Genomic DNA, 15,442 nt, shown 5'->3' with positions numbered 1-15,442 from the left:
AAAGCTAACAGTTACAAGACCAAAAAACTAAACTAATACAATAATTGGAAGAGCAAATAATTTAGTCTTTTCTTCGAGTACTCGGTTAACTTAATCGTAATACAAAATCAGTGTCAATTAAACTAATATCGCGTCGTTGTTCGTTAATCGAGTGGAGTTATTTACCGTATATAGTTAGTTAGTAACGCTTAGAAATTAAACTAGACATCGGTAATATATTCGTATATATGCATGCATGTATATATAGATATTTATATATATATATAGAGATATACAAGTATATTATTGTCATTATTTATGCGGGAGAAATTCCACTATGGGGATTTTGTAGCTGTTTTCATTATGTTTACACAATAGCAATGGTTATTGTGCGTGATATCTGTATATTGTAATCGATTGAGTACTATATATTTTTTCGATGGCATACCAGATACTAGTACTACTATTGTAGCTATATACCTTATGTATATGTATCTTGCATGCGTGTAATGTGTATCCTGTGCGCAACTGCAAACTGAGGAAATGCAAAAGATCAGATCAGTGTTGAACTAAACCTAAGCAGGGTTCGGGGTTCTCTCTAAATATCTGTATAGATAGATATAGCTACTATATAATTTACAATTTAGCTGTCAGCTGTCAAATGCAGAGCTTATTATTCTGCTTAAATAAGCTCGGCCACGGCATCGTCACCATCTCGTATCGGTGCTTGAAATGTGGATCCCGTGAACTCGTACATCTGCAAATAATCAGAGCATTAATTTGGATTGATTTCGATATTATAGAAAAGATTAAATTACAGATGGTGCTCGGTTGTTGCGCAGCGTTGCATAATCCGCAAAATCATTGACGTGGGGATCTATGCGCGTCAGCAGCAGTCCAGCACCGCCAAGGCCACCAGCGCTGCCAGCTCCTCCGCTGCGCATAGAGATGGATCCGCCGCCGCCATTGCTACCAGAGCCGGCGGTTAAGCGATTCTGATTGTTGCGCGGCTGGATGGTGGCGTACGTGTTGTCCACGGACTGGCCATGATGCACTTGCTCCAGCGAGCTGCGATGATCCAGATGTCCAGGCGCATCCGAGTTGGATATATGATCAGGCTCTGAAAATACCTGCATGGTGAGCTCTTGCTCTTCGTATAGCTTAAGTTTTCTGCAAACGAAACAAAAACTTATTAACAAAATTCAGATTTAAAGAATATAAAACTACTCACTGTTCGATCCAAAGTGGATTTTCTGTGGTATTCAAATCTTCGATAATTTGTTTCTTTATCAACGCCTCCTTGCGACGCGTTTCAACGGGTACCGAGAGATTCCAATGCTTCAAGCAACAGCACAGCACAATGAAGCTAATTACGCCTACGAAGAGCACTATGACCAAAGCAACCAAACCAGCAACGGCGAGATCAAACTCATCCTGCACAATAGCTATATAAGCGGGCACAACATTCTCAATTGCAAATCCAGCGTAATAATCCTGAAATGAAATTTAAGCGAGTTACATGGAGAAACAGATTAAACAAGGAAAATTTTAACTACCTTGAGATAATCATAGTTCCTGTCGATGTCCTTGAGGATCTCATCGACAGGCGCGATTTGCTGTGTCTGCGGATCAACAGCGTGGAAATACAAGTCGCACCAGTCCATACGAATGCGACCAATCGAGTCCAAATGGAAGCGTATCTCATCCACAATAATACGATGCTGTGTCGCATTACGCAGCTCCGCTATAATTTCCTCCTGCTCCTGGTAGACTTCCTCTGGCGGACGCGAGAGAATCACTCTCACCAGCTGTGTGCCGTCAAAGACCCAGATCTATAAAACAATAACCATTAGTTTTAAATTCTTCTCATTAGATTAAGTTTCTTCCTTATTACATTGACTTTGGTGTTGGCGGAACGCTGTGGCTGCTCCAGTTCGCGTGCCACGATCTCCAGCTCGAAGCGATCCTGATTGTACTCGGCCATAATGGTGTTGGCCGTTATGCGACCATCCTGGGATATGGCAAACGGACTGGGCACAATCGAACCTGTCGATTTGCTGGCACCAAACTTGTAAAGATTGGAGGCAACAATCATGTACTCGAACTTGGCATTCTTGCCCTGATCCGCGTCTGTGGCATTGACAAGCGTTATGGCTGCATTCATTTTGGCATTAGCATTGACACCGGCATAGTAAATGGGCTTTTCAAACACTGGCGGATTATCATTTTCATCCAAAACTGTGATTAGCACTTTGGCAACAGTATTATCTCGACTTAAAGTCTTGATGGAGAAAGACGCGCGCTCCTCTTCCGAAATATCCAAATCCGGCTTGATGCTGGCCAATATGTATAGTGTATAAGCATCGGTCTGTTCACGATCCAAACTCTTATTCGTGAAAATATCGCCGGTCAGTTTGTCAACATAGAAGGCGCCATCCTCGTTGCCCAGCAGCATGTAGTAGAAGATGTCTCGATTGTGTTTGCTCCGAGACGCAGCCTGAATGTGTCCCACTTTCACATCACGTGCACTGTTCTCACTGATCGGAACCTTGTAGGGATTGGCGGCATCTGGGAATTCGGGACGATTCTCGTTGGCATCCACAATGCTCACCGTGAGCAGACGAAGTGACTCAAAGGGCGGATTACCCGAATCACGTGCCACCAAAATAATATCATAGCTGCAAGAACAATGATTATTAGTACAGCAAATAGATGGCAAATAGATAACGTATATTGGATAATAGTTATAGCTTACTTAGCGCGATTTTTGCGATTGAGCTGCTGCCTGGCCCGCAATTCACCGGTATCCTCATCGATCTTGAACTCTGTGGTCTCCTGCACGTTAAGATTATTCACCTGGAGATGATAACTGATTCTACCACCGCCATCGGTATCATTATCCTGCGCCTTCACCGTAAGCAACAAATAATCGGGTTGCACAATATCGCCAGGAATTTCGATGGTGGCATTCGATAGGGCTGGGATAACAAACTCTGGACGATGACGATTCACTCGTAACACAGTGATTAGTGCCTTGGCTGTGCTCTCCATGGTGCCCGATCCCTGGGTGTCCCTTGCAGAAATTAATAGTTCGTAGTTGCCATGTTTGCCGGACAAATTCTGGGCCGGATAGATGATTCCCGACTGGGCATCCAGTTTGAACAGCGCCATTTCATTGCCAGCGATTATAATATAACGCACATCGCCATAAAGTCCCTCGTCTAGGTCAGTCGCCTGCACCTGAAGCAATGCAGCCGGCGGTTGGAACGCGGCATTCTCCGACACAGTTGAGTTGTAAATGGAGCGTGTAAACACAGGAGCATTGTCGTTTACGTCCAGAATGTTGATGTGAATCTACAGTAGAAGAATTGGAGTGAGTCAAAAATAAGAAACACTTTTAAGGCACAATTGCTTACCGTTGCCGTGGCAGACTTTTGCACAGTGGCCGGGGCTTTATCTTGTGCGACAACAGACAGCGTGAGCTCCTTTAGTTGCTCTCGATCTAGTATAGACGCATTGGCCACCATCACATTGCCCGTATAGGCATCGATGCTGAAGTACTTGTTGTTCTCACCAATCAACGAGTATGTGAGCTCCCCAAAGGCGCCCACATCGCCATCATGTGCCTCCACTTTGCCGGCAACAGTGCCGCGTGGCGAGTTCTCGGTGATGTTGAAGTAGTACTCCGACTGACTGAAGTGCGGTTCATTGTCATTCAGATTGATGATGTCCACAACAATGTCTGCTGTTGCCGTCAATGCCGGCACACCCGTATCGCTGACCGTGACCATGAACTTGACCTCCTTGACCAGTTCGTAGTCCAAGCGAGCCGTGGTGTAGATGACACCCGTGGTGGAATTGATGGCAAAGTAATCGTTGGTCGTTATGTTGAATTCACCAATGCTGGAATCCTCATCGCTGGCCTGCAATGTAGTCAGCACCGTGCCCACCGGTTGCTCCTCGACCATTTGCAGTTTAATCACCGGTTGCTCGGGACTCCAGGGTGCATTGAATCTCTATATAGAACGAGAGTTGAGGAGATTTTTTTGTTGTGAAAATTGAGTCATATATATTATATAAATATTTGGAAAATTGAAAAAAAAAAAAATCAATATTAATGTACTCAGATTGCCGTAGCTGATACTTGCACAGATGCCAGAAAGGATGTCGTATTTCAAGCTAAAGATTATTTTTATAAACATCATTGCCATATTGTATAAGGCGACAGCATTGAATGTTCATCGCTTGCACTCGGAATTGCGTGAGGTCAAGGTGGTAGTCAACACGTCGAAACAGGAGATCTGGATACGACAATTGTTCATATTCCTAATTTCTACATTGCTGCTAATGCGGTTTCTCGTGTGCTTCGTGGGTCTAGCCTCGAACATCATTGCAATGTGAGTAAACTGCATGTGTTTTCTCACTTATCTAGTGACCATCTCCGTATTTTAGCTATCCTTTATTAACCAATTCGCAACCAGAGCTTCTCATGCCCTCAATCATTGTGCAGATCTTAGATAATGTGGCCTTAAATATTTATGAGATTGTGCTGGGCTATGCTTCTCTCAAATATCTGCATCCTGAAAGCTTTGCTGTCTTTCTTGTATTCCTTACGAAACTGATTGTGAAGACCAGCTGCTGTGTGTCTGCGCTGTAAGAATTATTTTTTCTGGAATATAGTTACTTTAACTTCATTTTTTTCCTAGCAATCTATATGCTGAGAAGCATCATCAGTTGACCACAGAGTCTGGCACTCTGGACAGCGAGTCGAATGAAGAATTCGAAATTGATCAACAGCATTTTATGACAAATCCCATCGCCGAAAGCGAGACAATTTTGAGTGAACATTAATGATAAGTAAAAGTAAAATGTAGTGTAAGCAATGCCTAACTTACCGGTGGTATTTTATTCACGTCGATAATCTGTATGATGAGCAGTCCACGTCCCTGCTGTACATTGGGTGCTGTGCTATCCGTGACGAGAACGTTGAGACGCATTACGGCGAAGAGATTGCGATCCAGCTGGCGATTGACAAGCACTTTACCATTACGCTTGATGGCAAAGTACTCTTTGAACTGTTCGCTGTGCGGCAATTCCTTGCCCTCTTTGTCAATGGCCGTGATGTCGTCGGTGGCAGCAAACTCCAGAGCATTATGTGTGGCCACATCGGGATCGAGAGCAATCAATGTGTGCACCAGGTGGCCAGTGACTGCATCTGCTCTCACCTCGGCGTGCTGTGTGGCGGGCACAAAGTAGGGATCCTTGTCATTGCTGTTCTGCACATTAATTGTCAGCGTGGCGGTGCCTGTCAAACTGGGTGTACCCAGATCAGCGGCCTGCACCTGCAGCCGATACGTGTTGCGTCTGTCGTAGTCGAGTTTGCGGGATACAAACACTTCGCCGGTGCGCTCATCAATGCCAAAGTCATCGAAGCTGCCCTGTTGAATGCGATAGCGTAGCTCGGCATTTTTGCCCGTATCCAGATCGGTGGCCTGCACCTTCTCCACACTGGTTCCAATTTCAGAGTTCTCCTCAACCACAGCACTATAGTTGTGTTGCAGGAAACTTGGGACATGATTGTTTACATCACGCACAGTGATGTTGACACCGCAGTTCGCTGTGAATAGTCCATCGTTGGCTTCAACCACAAAAATAAGCTGTTCACTGTTGAGATTCGTCACATCCAGGCTCGCATTTGGTCGTATGTTAATCTGTCCACTCTGCTTGTCAATGTCGAAAATGCTTTCTATCTGTGGCGAGCCAATGATCCTATAGCTAATGCTGGACATTGTGTCCGCATCACGTGCTTTCACTATTAAAGGTGAATCGAACACCAAAGCTCCCTCGTCCACGCTGGCGCGATACAACGGACTTTCGCATACTGGCGGCGAATCGTTCGCATCACTCACTGAAATGCGCAGCGACACCACAGACGTCTGACCCTGGCCATTGTCATCTGTGGCCTGTGGAGTAATGACAAAACAAAACATTCAGTTGAATACACGTGTTAATTAAATAAATGTAGTATGACAACGAGCCTGTGATACTCTATTAAGAGCATGCGAAAATCTGATAAATAAACGTTTGAATGGAAAGGTTTTTAGAATTATTATTGTCTAGATTATATTGAACAAATGATTTTCTTTGATGATACTTTTATATTACACATAAATATTCTAAAAGTTGTTGAAGTATTTAAAAATTAAAATCTGATATAAATGAGATAGCTGCTAATATTATATTTAAAATATATTTGTTATATAATATTTTAAATCACTTGAGATTAGTGTGCTTTAAATTATTGGACAAACAAATACGTTAAACCAACTGTTCATCTACTTTTATCGGTGAATTTAAACTTTTTGACCTCGAAATACAATCCACTAATATTAGATAATAAATAGCTAAAAAAGCTAAAAGAGACTGATATTTAAACTATCATTAAAAAAAATTGAGGTTAGATTAAAACATATTTGAAAGATTTTTTGCAGTTAAAATAATGCTTTCATGTTCGCTCGCCAATTGCCTGACCTGGTTAACTGACCCATCTGCAGCTAATAAATATTGATGTCTTCCACGACACTTTTCCCACTCCCTATGAACACAAACACCCACACGACCAAACACACACAAGAATTTCAGACTACACCACAAACTTACCTTGTATGACAAGAAATACGTGGTCTCCGTTTCATAGTCAAGACACGTCGAGGGCGCCTTGCTGCTGGCGGCTTTGTCGTCATTAGTAGTTGATGTTGCTGCAACGGCGGCAGCGGCATTGGCAGCGGTTATGTCTGCCACAGGCTGGGACGGCGTTTGCGCGATTAACGTATATTGCACTGTGGGCTCTGTGTTAATCTCTCGCAACTCAGAGTTGAGGTGCTGCGGCATGGAGAGCATTTCAAGTGCGTGAGCATCGCTATCATTTTCATGGAGGTCACGTCGCTGGCGCCTGTTGCGCTGTTCTGCTTGACAATCGGCCAAGGTAATGACGCCCGTTTGCTCGTTGACATGAAACAGCTCGGCCCCGGTGCCGGACAGACTATACCGTATGCCGCCATCTCCAAAGCTGCCGGAGTCCACGTCCTTGGCGGTAATCGTTGTGATGTATTGTCCGGGCAGAGCTGCCTCCGAGATTGTGGCCGAGTAGCTTTCTTGCTCGAAGCTGGGCTTATTGTCGTTGGCATCCAGCACACTCACCGTAATGGTCGCCGTTGACGAGAGCTTGGGATTGGTGTCCGTCTCCTCGGCCACCACCAGGACAATGAACTTGCGTTGATTGGGATTCTCATAGTCCAGTGAGCCGTTGGCTACGCGTATGTTGACCTGCGAGTAACCCGTGACCAGTTTGGGCTCCACATCAAACACACCCGACACATCCTCCAAGCGCAGCGAAAACTTGGAATTAATACCCACATCCGCATCGCTGACACTCATATCGAGCGCTAGTGGAGTTCCTTCTGGCGTATTCTCAAGCAGCGCCACCTCATACTCTTTTTTGTTGAAAGTGGGTGGCGAATCGTTGACATCGCGTATCGTGACAGTAGCTCTAGCCGTTGCACTAGTTAAGGGATCATCGCTGGGCACACCATTCACAAGTTCACGGGCACGAATCAGCAATGGAATGAGGCCCGTGGAGTCAGTCAAAGCCTCACGATCCAAAGGTTTAGCTGTACGCAGTTCGCCGCTTTGTGAGTTCAGCAGAAAATAATCGTTGGGGTCTATTAGGGAGAGAAAAGTTGCTGAATTTATGGGAATCAGTTGCCTACGAAATAACTTACTGCTCAGCAAATCGTAGACAATCTTTCGTGGTTCTCCAGTGTCGCCATCGCGAGCATGAACTGTGAGTACCAGAGTGTTAATCGGACTGTCCTCGTCGATGACGGTCGATAGTGATCCCTGGAAGACGGGCGGATTGTCCTGCACATCCTTGACACGTGCTTCAAAAGTGGTTTGTGTCTTATGAACGCCATCGGTGGCCTCGATTTGAAAATGATAGATCATGCGCTGATTGTAATTGAGTGTTTCGTTGAGCACAACGGCCGCAGTTAGTACGGTCGCCTCACGGGTCAGCAGCTTAAGGCGGAATCTAAGAGGTATTTACGTAATTTATAGTATGGAAAACAATTAAGGTGTAGGTCATGTTCATACTTGGTACAAGCTTCAGGACTTTGCTGCTGCGGTAGGCATTTGAGATCCAAACTTTCACCAATTGTGTCGCGATCCTTGACCAATATTTTGTCGAATATTGTTGTGCCCACAGCGGCATCTTCGTTTACATCGGCTTCATAAGGAGTCTAGAAGGAAATGTAAGTTATAATTTTATCATTATGTTCCTTTTTTCTCTAAAATAATCTTAAACAATAGATTTTTTTGTGGAATCAAAACATGTTAATTCACAAAATATATTTCTTATAGTGTTTTATTTTTAAATTTAATTTTTAAATAGTCGACTTACATCCTGGAATTCGGGCGGATTGTCGTTCTCATCGAGAATGATGAATGTTATGGGCTGCTCCACAACATTATCCTGTTCCGATTCACCCGCTGGATCCACGCGATCTCTGATGGTTACCAAAAAGGTCAAACTATCCGTTTCCTCGCGATCCAATGGCTTTATTAGCGTTATATTGCCTGAAACAGCATCAACGCTAAAGTGATCCGAACCAATCGAACTGAACGTCACATTGCTGCCCTCGGGATCGTAGCCCTCTAGGCGAAAGACAACAGTGCCCACGGGTACATTCTCGTAAAGCACAATGTTGTTGAGAGTCTGTGTAAAGACGGGGGGCAAATTCGTTTCAGCTACAAGAGAAAGAAAGGGAGAGAGAGTGTGTTGCTTTCCAGTCAAGATGTTTGCTGACTATGATGTAGAAAAAATAGCACTTACAGCTTACGATCTCCGATGTCAGGCAGATTAACAGCACGGTCAGTGTCCACTTCATTTTGTGAGCTGCAAGTAAATGATAAGGTCTATGTTTATTTATCTAACGTGATAAAGAGTGTAAACAAACTAAGCCAAATTACAAAATACGTAAGGAAAAAAGTGCTGTTAACTTGTTTTCACTTTTGAATTTGCATTTTATTTCGAATTTTTTGTGTTTTCCTCTTCTTTTGGCAATTTGTTGCGCAAACAAACAACAAAGATAAATTAAATTTCATGCTGAAAATTCAATTAGCTGACAACACAGAAACAACAGGAAGGCAGGAAAGGAGGCAGCAGGAAGGGGGAGGGATAAACGATGGGCTGACGACAAACGCGCCGACAACAATGGCCATAACAATATAACGACGTTGATGACAAGCAACAAGAAACAACAATCAGCAACAGCGAGTAACAACAACAACAACAACAATGTGCCAAATTTGTGCACTTTAACTGAAGTCGAAGTCCGGAGTGTGTCGTCAGCTTAAAGGCGCCAACAATTTAAATGCGTCCGGCACGCACGACCGGAGTCTTTAGACATGCGGGACCGGGACCGGGACCCAAAAACCCTGCAGAATCTTCTTATGTATCAGCCAGCAGCGATATCAACAGGACTAACAGCAACAAGAGCAACAGCATCAGGCATGACTGTGCTCCAGCATTCCCTGCTGCTTATAATCTCACAGAAATTATCCAGAAGGGAGCACAAGCGTATCCAGGTCGAGCTTCGTAACTGGGCACAGACAGCCAATTAGTTATGCATAAAATCCCGACTAGAATGCTACAGTTGCCCGCATTTTCAGTGTGTACGTGTGTGTGTAGTGTGTGTTTATTTGCTGTGCAAAACGTCTGACCAGTCAGACAGAGGGCGGAGAGGACGGCCTGCTCCACACACCCACTTGTCCACAGGCTTCTGTGGTCCATAAATATCCTATTTACCCGACCGTTGCCTGACCATAAACCGAACGTTTTAAGGTTGTTTGGCATTTGGGTTTGGGTTTTCGTATTAGCACTGATCCAACAAGTTAAATGGCCAGCCCCTTATACCCAAGCTTTGCTTTGCTCTTTTGATGCTCTTTGCAGATCATACATTTTCTGTTGCCAAAGGTAATGAAAATATTTAACTGTTTCTCATAGCTATCTCCATCTCTCTCTGTGGGTGAATTTCAGAGTTAATGTCGCATTTAAAGATTGTAAAGATCAATAAAGTTACATATTTATTATAAATTTAAAACAGTAATATATAAACAATTATAATTGTCTTTTCGTTTTCGTTATTATTTTTATTATCATTACCGTTTGTTGAGCATAGTCGTTTAATTTCGCATTAACTATAAAATACAAATTATTGAGATATTATTATTATAATATGATTAGCATTGTTTTTATTATACGATTTATTCAACCAATTAATTAATTTTGCATAAACTATTGACACACTTTTAAAGAGCTTGGTAATAAAGTGAATGGACTCCCACATGATTCACTCTGATTATAGTGAATGAATTAAATTCATATTCAACTGGTTGTTGCTGTGACTGCAACATTTAGCTGCCTTGTTACTTTTGTTGGTGTGGATGTTGCTGTTGTTTTTGTTGTGCTGACTCAACATTTATGTCGTGCTAAATGGTATTTTGTGCTGACATGAATAACTCCTTGGTACTGCCTAATGGACAGTTGATTACAACTGCTGCCATGTAATTTATGATCATTTGAATTATGTGGCCAGGAGGAGACACGTGTCCAACCGGGATTATCTATGCAGATTTCCTTGAATATGAACAGACCAACTATACGCACATACATACATATATATATTTATATAGTATAGTAAGTAGATTTGCTACATGAAATTGCACTTTGACAGCACTGGTGAAAGAAGGAAACAAAGCATAATGTTGTTGAATAATCCAATTTTCTAGCCACACATTCAAAGTACTTTCAATTGAGCACGAGAGTAAGCTGATATTTGCCACATCTTGTTGCTATTATCGACCTTAAGCACTTAAAGCTGATGTAGTCAAGGCAAATACTGTATCCCATCCATCAAAATCATCAAATTTCAATCACATAGTAATTTTATATGGCACGAGTTCGAGTGTGTTTTTGTATGTGTGTGTGTGTACTTTGCTTTTTCATGTATGTCAATACGAATACTCAAACCTGTTGATGGATTCTTCCCTGAGATTTAAGCCCTTCGATGGCAGCGTTTTCCTTTATGATATTTTCATTTTTCCTCCGGTTTTGTGTGTGCGTGTGTGTGTTGGGTAGCTTTACTCCATCCCCGTAAGTCATCATCATAAAACGTAAAGTGTACCTTAAGTCAAATTTGTTTTATGTAGTGGTTGGGGTCACAGGTCGACTGGTTGCTTGATGGAAAGCTAGCGCTGGGACTGGAAATGAAGCAGGGGCGGGAATTGGTATATTGCGTGTGGTTTGGGGGGCAATCTCAAGTTCCCATTGCGCATCGACGCCGTCGAGTGCTGTGTAAACTTGGCGTTCATGTTTCGTAATCCTTCATGGTGATTGCCCCTCTTGGTCCGGAGATTCAGGGGCTGCACTGAGCGTGCGTTTTAGCCATGCCAAACATAATAAATCATATTTATTTAAAATAAATTGTACTTCTTCCCTTGTGTTGCCAGCTAAAGCAGCCATAGCAGCAAAAAAAAAAACCAGCTAAACCAGGCAGCAGGCATCAGGCAGCCAAATCACTTCTCTTGGGGTCTTGCGGGCAATAATAATTGAATTATGTGCGCATCAGAGACTCCTCTAGTCGCAAATTCATTTTGCGCTCTTTTTTTGTTGCATACTTTTTGGGGCAATGCTCCGAACGCTAATCCGACTGATGGAACTCGAAAGTTGCAAGTCGCTTGCTTCCTGTCTCGTTCTCTCCATCTTCCTTTTCTCTCTCTCTTTCTTTTGCCTTATGCTGCTTACGCTCTTTGTGACGCTGGCGGCAACATAATAAAAATGTCAAACTCCTTATGCTGTCGCTTGTAATACATCTTAGTCAAAAATATGTTCTTTATGTTTTGCGACGTCCTTGCCTAGCTTATTTCCTTATTTTCTTCATGCTCTCCAACTGAACTCCACTGAACGCTCTTGTCTGGCAGTTCCTCATTCTGTTTTTTACATTTATTCACATTTTTATTTTGTGCAACATTCGTTATGGGCCATGATGATGATATCGTGCCGTGTTGTATGCGAGTTCACAAAGTGCTCCACTTAAATATGCTATGTAAATCACCTGTGCGAGCTGTAGCTCTACACCGATTCCTCATCCATCCAACCCAGAACAACCCACCCACCCATCTGCATTGCTCCCCTCTGGCCTCATCGTTTACATAGCTTTGCTGCGCGTGTCAGTGCTGACATTTTCTTTATGTCCTGCAGTTTGTTCGGCCCCGCGGCAGCCTTCCAACAGTCACCAGATTCTATTTAAACGGCATTATCTTCTGTTGCCGTCTTGTCGTGTCTCAACAGTTGCCCATCCCCCTTTCACCTTACTTCCGCTGCTATGAGTATCTAGAATTTGAATCTGTAACAAATGCATTTCAATGGGGTATTTGCAATTTAAGATAGCATTTATTGCGAGTGTATAAAAGACTTAACTTTATTTTAATATTTGTCGAAAATCTTTAAAGAATTTTTTTATTTTATTAACAAATTTTTACTGTGTGCTGATAAGTATTCAATTAGTGTAAATGATTCTCATTAAATGTTGTTTTAGCTGCTTCTCAAACTTGAACCTTGCTTAATTAGCAATGCCAAGAAATTACTTCATCTGAAGGATTATTCATAAGAGCATTTCTTAAAATGTACAGGATATTTTAGGATTTGCGCATATCGCTTGTTTGTGCCACGACTCGCATTCAAATTGCCCTTTTTTATTTGCGTCGTTTGTTTTATTCTCGCGACGCCTTCGTTTTCCTGCCGCCGTCTCGCCTCCGCCTCTGTCGTCAGTCTCTGCCTGCCGTCGCCTCCCAGTGGCCCCGTTTTCGAGCGGCCTTTTCTTAATTTATTCATAAGCCTGGTGGCAGCGGCACACATCTTGAGTGGGAGGCAACATCATTACTATTACTCATGTGGGGCACACGCTTCCACCTAAAACGGAAAACCACCTCACCCCATCTCTGTCGCCATAGCCTAAGCCATCTCCATCGCCATCTTCGTCTCCATCTGTGGCAACCACGTGCGTGTGGCATCGTAATTCAACGCCGCTTGTTTGTTTAGCTCCGGCAAGCCAGTTTGAAGCAATTTCCTTGGCCTGTGCCACCTGCAGCCAACTCCAGCACCAGATTTTCCACCCACTCCCCGAGCTTTTCCTTATTCTCTTGCTCACGCTTTCAGCTCGTCTGCTTACTTTTGCTGCTCTTGCTGTATTCATATAATTATGCTTCGCATGTTGTGAGCCTTGTGCTCATTTCGCATTCAGAGCGTTTGTGACAGTTTAACAAATTTGGAATTTAAATTGCACCTTGCATTTGACTGAGCCTAGATGCCAGCCTTATTTTAAGGAGTGAGAGGCATCGCACGGCAGTGAGAAGACTTCGAAAAGCGTTGCCCGCACCTGTTGTTGCTCAAGCTCTGCATAAATCTCAGTCCGTCGTCTCCGGGCAGGCAGCGTTATCACCGAAGAGGCTTCATACAAAAGTTGTCTAGCATTCGCTTACTTAATTTCGAAAATCCACATAATTATGAGCACTACGTGCCGCATCGGAAAAGTTGCTTTTCCTGGGGCTTAAGAAAAGCCAAAAAAGCAGCGTGCGCTAAGTATTATCAAGTTTTTCTCACAGCCCGCCATTGTTGTTTTTCCCACGCGCATTAAATCGGAGCCTCCTTCCTGTCGACGCAGGAGCAGAGTCCATTCCTCCCCCATAGCGAAGACAGACAGTCAGACGAATGGACAGACAGAAAAACAGTCAGGTGGGTAAGCCGAAAGTCAACTTTAAAATACTGCGCCAAAATGAAATTAAAATTGTTGTTTTTTTTTTTACTTTTTATCCTCGAATGGAAAGAAGGGCAGCCGAGTGAGGGAATGAGGGCAGCTTGTTGTCTCTCCTTGCATATTGAGGGAACGTTAAACAGTTCAACATTCAGAAAGAACGGTGCGGGGAAGAGTGCCAGCCGCATGCCGATTGTTGAGCTTCTACCCCGTGCAGAAGAAGTTTAAATTGGTTTTATGTTAAGGCCAAATGAGTGACTCGAGTTGTTCTGGCCTGGCCTGAAGTGGCACGGTTTGAGTTCTCTCTTTTTAGCTCGAAACGAGTAGAGCGGGGTGGTGGCAACAGGAGCCAGTTGAACGCCAGGAAATGAAATTTCTTGCGAATTCCTTTTTTTTCATTTCATGTTTCTTTGCTCTACCAAGCTTAATGGAATGGTAACTGCTATTGGGAAACCGGGACCTTAGACGGTCGGTGCCTGGGACCAGACCAAGATGACGACGGGGAGCCACTTGTAACTGGGGAGCCTGCGGGTACTTGTCTCGCTCCTGGGAGCACTGTCAGTTGACGAGTGGCCGCTTAAGTTTGACTGCTTGTCAAATACAGCAAATGTTTTCAAATATTTCATGTACTTGACAATATGCGAGCCATACCTTCAAGCACCGCCTCCCTCTCCTCATGCGGTCCCCTGCTGCGTCAAACTGACTTTCGCATGACAAGAAACTGTGCAAAGCGTTTAAAATAAATCACTGTAATGTATTGGGTGTATTTACTTTGGCAAAAATAACATTAACAAGGCTTAACCCTTAGGCGACACACTTCTATTTAGCAAAACATATTTAAAGCTTCACTCCATGGTTGATTTAATACGCATATATATTGTAGTCTTTTCTTTTATATTTTGTGTTTTTATCGTCATAGATTGCTGTGACAATTTTTAATTACACAAAATTTAAATGTAACATTATGGGTACTTAAATGTATTTAGTTAATAAATTAATTAACTGAATATTCGCCTTGCTTAAAAAAACATTTTCGCTATGTTTACGCTTTGGGTAACAGAGGTTAACACCCCAACGCATCACATTGGTGTTAAATGTTTGTTTTTGGCAGGCTCTAATGCAGCATAATATATAAAGTTAAGCTCTTCTTTTTTATTTTGTTCAGCTACGCCTACAGAAAAGTTGAACTTTTTATGCGTTTCTTGTTCTCGCGCTGGAGAAACTTTTGCTTTCTGAAATTTTCACAGCTTTGTTCAAGTTGTCAGTTGTAGAGTCAACCAGTGACTGCACTTATCATTTGCTTTAAATCGCACTACTATTATCAGCAACAACTGAGTGCAGCACTACGACAGCAATAACAACAATCAGCTTAACTATTCCCTAGAGAGATGGCTACACAAAGAGAGAGGGAGAGAAAGAAAGAGAGGGAGAGACACAAACAAAATTAAAGGGAAAGTATAAGAGAGAGATAGTGAATGAGTCTGATTTTGGGCTTTTGTCCTGTGGTAGAACTAATGTACTCAATGGATAATGCACACTCGCATCACAGGCTTAATGTATTATGCGACTATTGTATGTACATGTGTGTGTGT

At 43.0% G+C, this 15,442-nt stretch overlaps 2 protein-coding genes across 3 annotated transcripts in view; one reads left to right on the top strand and one right to left on the bottom strand.

The window, feature by feature from the left end:
* Window positions 1–64: 64 nt before the first annotated feature.
* LOC133838976 (cadherin-87A) overlaps window positions 65–15,442 on the bottom strand; it is a 54,617-nt gene continuing 39,239 nt past the window's right edge. The window contains exons 4-16 of the mRNA XM_062270250.1: window positions 8,870–8,932; window positions 8,438–8,784; window positions 8,131–8,276; window positions 7,761–8,068; window positions 6,640–7,700; window positions 4,875–5,942; window positions 3,396–3,995; window positions 2,735–3,333; window positions 1,874–2,657; window positions 1,536–1,811; window positions 1,211–1,473; window positions 798–1,149; window positions 65–736 (exon numbers count right to left, since the gene is read on the bottom strand). Coding sequence (XP_062126234.1) covers window positions 662–736; window positions 798–1,149; window positions 1,211–1,473; window positions 1,536–1,811; window positions 1,874–2,657; window positions 2,735–3,333; window positions 3,396–3,995; window positions 4,875–5,942; window positions 6,640–7,700; window positions 7,761–8,068; window positions 8,131–8,276; window positions 8,438–8,784; window positions 8,870–8,932 — 5,942 coding nt within the window. The 3' untranslated portion in view covers window positions 65–661. The remainder of the gene's footprint in view (window positions 737–797; window positions 1,150–1,210; window positions 1,474–1,535; window positions 1,812–1,873; window positions 2,658–2,734; window positions 3,334–3,395; window positions 3,996–4,874; window positions 5,943–6,639; window positions 7,701–7,760; window positions 8,069–8,130; window positions 8,277–8,437; window positions 8,785–8,869; window positions 8,933–15,442) is intronic.
* LOC133838998 (uncharacterized) lies at window positions 4,023–4,831 on the top strand. Of its 2 annotated transcripts, none has more exons than XM_062270282.1 (3): window positions 4,023–4,376; window positions 4,461–4,632; window positions 4,686–4,831. In XM_062270282.1, exons 2-3 carry the CDS (start codon window positions 4,469–4,471, stop codon window positions 4,828–4,830), a joined length of 309 nt encoding a protein of 102 aa, XP_062126266.1. In that variant the 5' UTR covers window positions 4,023–4,376; window positions 4,461–4,468; the 3' UTR covers window position 4,831. The 2 variants fall into 2 exon arrangements, with proteins under 2 accessions (XP_062126266.1, XP_062126265.1); XM_062270281.1 differs by having other exon boundaries at window positions 4,025–4,376; window positions 4,432–4,632.

This window comes from Drosophila sulfurigaster, chromosome 2R, assembly GCF_023558435.1.
Source record: "Drosophila sulfurigaster albostrigata strain 15112-1811.04 chromosome 2R, ASM2355843v2, whole genome shotgun sequence".
Lineage (NCBI taxonomy): Eukaryota > Metazoa > Arthropoda > Insecta > Diptera > Drosophilidae > Drosophila > Drosophila sulfurigaster.
The sequence above is the reverse complement of the archived record's forward strand: the minus strand, read 5'-3'. Positions and strand labels throughout refer to the sequence as shown.